Source organism: Myotis lucifugus, unplaced genomic scaffold, assembly GCF_000147115.1.
Source record: "Myotis lucifugus unplaced genomic scaffold, Myoluc2.0 scaffold_498, whole genome shotgun sequence".
NCBI lineage: Eukaryota > Metazoa > Chordata > Mammalia > Chiroptera > Vespertilionidae > Myotis > Myotis lucifugus.
In genome coordinates, this window is record NW_005871546.1 from 356952 (window position 1) to 360190 (window position 3239).

General features: G+C 58.5%; 1 protein-coding gene across 1 annotated transcript in view; it reads left to right on the forward strand.

Annotated features, from left to right (window-relative positions):
• The first annotated feature begins 2045 nt into the window (after window positions 1-2045).
• TMEM8A (transmembrane protein 8A) overlaps window positions 2046-3239 on the forward strand; it is a 7264-nt gene continuing 6070 nt past the window's right edge. The window contains 4 exon segments of the mRNA XM_006109706.3: window positions 2046-2057; window positions 2830-3023; window positions 3103-3203; window positions 3206-3239. The exon segment at window positions 3206-3239 is cut by the window's right edge and continues 26 nt beyond it. Coding sequence (XP_006109768.2) covers window positions 2046-2057; window positions 2830-3023; window positions 3103-3203; window positions 3206-3239 — 341 coding nt within the window.

The window sequence follows — 3239 nt, forward strand, 5'->3', positions numbered from 1 at the left end:
GGATCTGGTCTGGAGAAGGGGCAGAGTTAAGAGAAAGTTGCACAGATCCTGGAGTAGGGGCCCAGGTGGGCGTCATGTTTCCACCCCTCCCACAGTGACCACCAGCCCTAGTGCAGTCTTTCAACAGCTGCTTTGCTTCCTGGAGGGAGGTGGCCCTGAGGAACTTGGTAGGGGAGATGATTTGGAGGAAATGGGTACTTCACTGGTGTTGGTGAACTTGCTTCCCTCCATTTGCATTTCTGCATCCTTGAGAGGCCCCAGAGTTCCGGGACCCAAGATGGTGCCTACGCAGGAGGTGCTGCCCTTGGGGTTCTGCCTGGGACTTGGGGGTGTTGAGTAAGCTCCCCTGACTCCTATGGCCTGGGACTCCTATGGCCTGGGACTCCTATGGCCTGGGACTCCTACGGGGCCATGAGGCCAGGCTGGCAGGGCTGCTGCAAAGGCCAGATGCCTGCCCACCCCCCACCCCCCCTCCCCACCCCCACCCTCCCTGGGCAGTTAGGCAGCCATACCCAGCACAGCCTGGGACTAACTCACCTTGATTTTTGTGCTCCCAGCCCCTCCTCCTTTTCTGAAATCTTGCTCCTCCAAGCTCCTATTTCTTTGAAGACTGTGCCTTTGGTTTCTGAGCTTGAAATGGAAGGCGGTTTCTCCGAGATGACTCCTGATTAAGTTGCTCCATTAGATACTGACACCCTCATTTTCTCCATCCTGGAGGAGGGGTGGAGTGGGGTGAGGGGTCACTGGTGGACAGTTTATGGAGATGGAAACCTGGGGCAACCCCTCACCTCCCTGGCCAGCTCGAGGGGCAGACAGCAATGTAGCCCTCGCTTCTGGGAACTATGGGTGTGCAGAGGTCCTGGTTTGGAGGGTGCCCTCACTCAAGTTCTCAGGTCAGGCTCAGGAACGTTCTTTGTTCTCCCCACAGCCCTGTGTCCTTGGAGGGGGCTATGGGGCAGGGCAGGGGTACATACAGCACTTATTCCCTGTTATCAGAGATGTGACTTCCACATTAGGCTCAGACTGATGTGTTAATGGCTTGGTATGTTTACCAAGATAACAGTGTGAGCATCTTGGGCAGGGAGATGGGGCTGCAGAGATAAGGGGTGTCCTGAAGGGGCTCTGTAGCCCTGGGAGTGGGGACCACTGCATCTTAAGGTGACCTTGAGCACATCTCTGATCTCTTGTGCATCTGCTGAAACTTCACAGCTACCAGCTGGGTTCCAGGTGTCCTCAAGCTGGCACTCCAGGGCTGGCGGGGCCGGAAGGACTTGCCTCTCTCAAGTCAGAGGGCTGCACAGTGCAGTGTGACCTCCCCTTTGGGGCCCCATCCAGAGGCTAGCCCCACTGGCTGACTGTAGCCCCATGGTCCTGAGGTGGGGGTGGGGAGCTATCCTGTTTCACCTCCCAGCCTTTGGTCCTTGTCATATCATCCTAGGGGCTGCAGGAGCTTTAGGAGAAAAGTTTGTGCTAGTTCAGTGGCTCCTAGCCTCCTCAGGCCATGGCCCGGTGAGTGGAACGTGGTGGCCAGCAGACACCCAGAAAGCCTGGAGTGTGTCCTACATGGAGCCTACCTCTGCCTAGCCCCCCGTGTTGGGCTCCTCTGGAGCTCAGACTGTCTTTGAAAGTAGGTTGTTATATTTTCTCAAGGTTCCTCCATTGGAAGGTCAGGAGGCTGGCAGGAGAGCCAGCTGCTCAACTGGCTCCCTCACCTGCTCACCTGACTCACACTGAAGGGGCCCAGGGCCTGCTGCCGGGGTTGTGTGAGCCAGCAACTCCTAGCAGGGTAGAGGGAGGCGCCCCCAGCTTGGAGGAGAGTGAGGCTGCCCTCTGCTGTGTCCACAGGGTATTTCTTTCAGAAGCACTTTAGCATCCGTTAACCTTGGAGGGAGGGACACCCAAGGGGAGGTGCTATTCACCTGGACCAAATCATGAGGAAACTGGGACGCAGAGAAAGGGTTGGATACCCAAGGTCACAGGGGGCACAAGGCCTAAGCTGGTACTGGGTTCAGGATCCCTGCCATCCATCTTAGGGAGGTGGCCGGATGCCAGGCCTGGTAATCCACCTATGGGAGTGCAGAGCATGCCTATTCTGTGGGAGTCCCAATAGGGAGGGGCCTGGGTGGGCACCCTCACTCACTCATGGGGCAGGTGATTACACTGTAGGACCCAGATATATGCTGTCATGGAGGTTGTGCCCTAGTCAGTGGACACTCCAGGAGGGGCCTAACCTAGATGGGGCTTAGGCCTTTGAGCTGAGTCTCAGAAGCTCCTCAGAGCTGCTCCAGGAAATGTTGGTATGACAGGAAGTGAGCAGTGAGGGCAAATTTTTGGAGTGTGTCAGGGAGGGGAGCAGGGGGCTGAGGCCACAGAGGTGGGGGACTGAGAGTCACTGTAGGGATTGGGGTGTGGGGAGCCCCAGGTAAAGCCCTGGGCAGAATGGGGGCCAGCTGTCCTCTGGTCCCACGGCTGGCTAGGCTTCCAGCCTGGGGTCCCCTCCACCCCAGGGTCTCTGCTTGCCACCTCTCTGGGTGAGGGGACTCAGGCTTCAGTCCAGCTGTGTCCCAGATCATCACGGGCCTGAACTCCCTCACTTGTCAAGTGGGATCAGTTCCCAGAGGCAAATTCCAGGGGCTGGAGGGGGAGGGACAGTAACCTTTGCCAAGGTGAAAGTTGGAGAGCCAGGCATGCCAAGGGCTCCAGACGAGCCCACCATGGCTTCCCTCATCCTTTCTGGGGCCATGCCGGGGGAGAAGGGCCTCTGAATTCTCTGTTTGCCCCCCACATGGAGGTGGGGGCATCTTGGGGCACCCCTGGTCTGGCTGACAGTGCTTTCTCCCCGCAGACATCAGGCTGGTGTCTGAGCAGTTCTCGCAGTCCCCGCAGAGGCTGTCTTTCTACAGCTGGTACGGCAGCGCCAGACTCTTCCACTTCCGAGTGCCCCCGGATACCGTGCTGCTGCGCTGGCTGCTGCAGGTGTCCCAGGGTGGTGACCCCACGTGTGCGAAGGTGGAAATCACCGTGTAGGTGCCTGCCTGCCCGCCTGCCCGCGCCTGGCCCAGGGCCGACATCTGATGCCTGCCCTGCTATCCCCACCTCCAGGTACTTCCGATATGGTGCCCCTCCTGTCATCAACCCACTGGGTACCAGCTTCCCTGCCAACACCTCCATGCAGCCCTCCTTCCTCATCAAGATGCCCTCTCAATCGATGCTTCCATCAACATCTCCCACCCAGCACC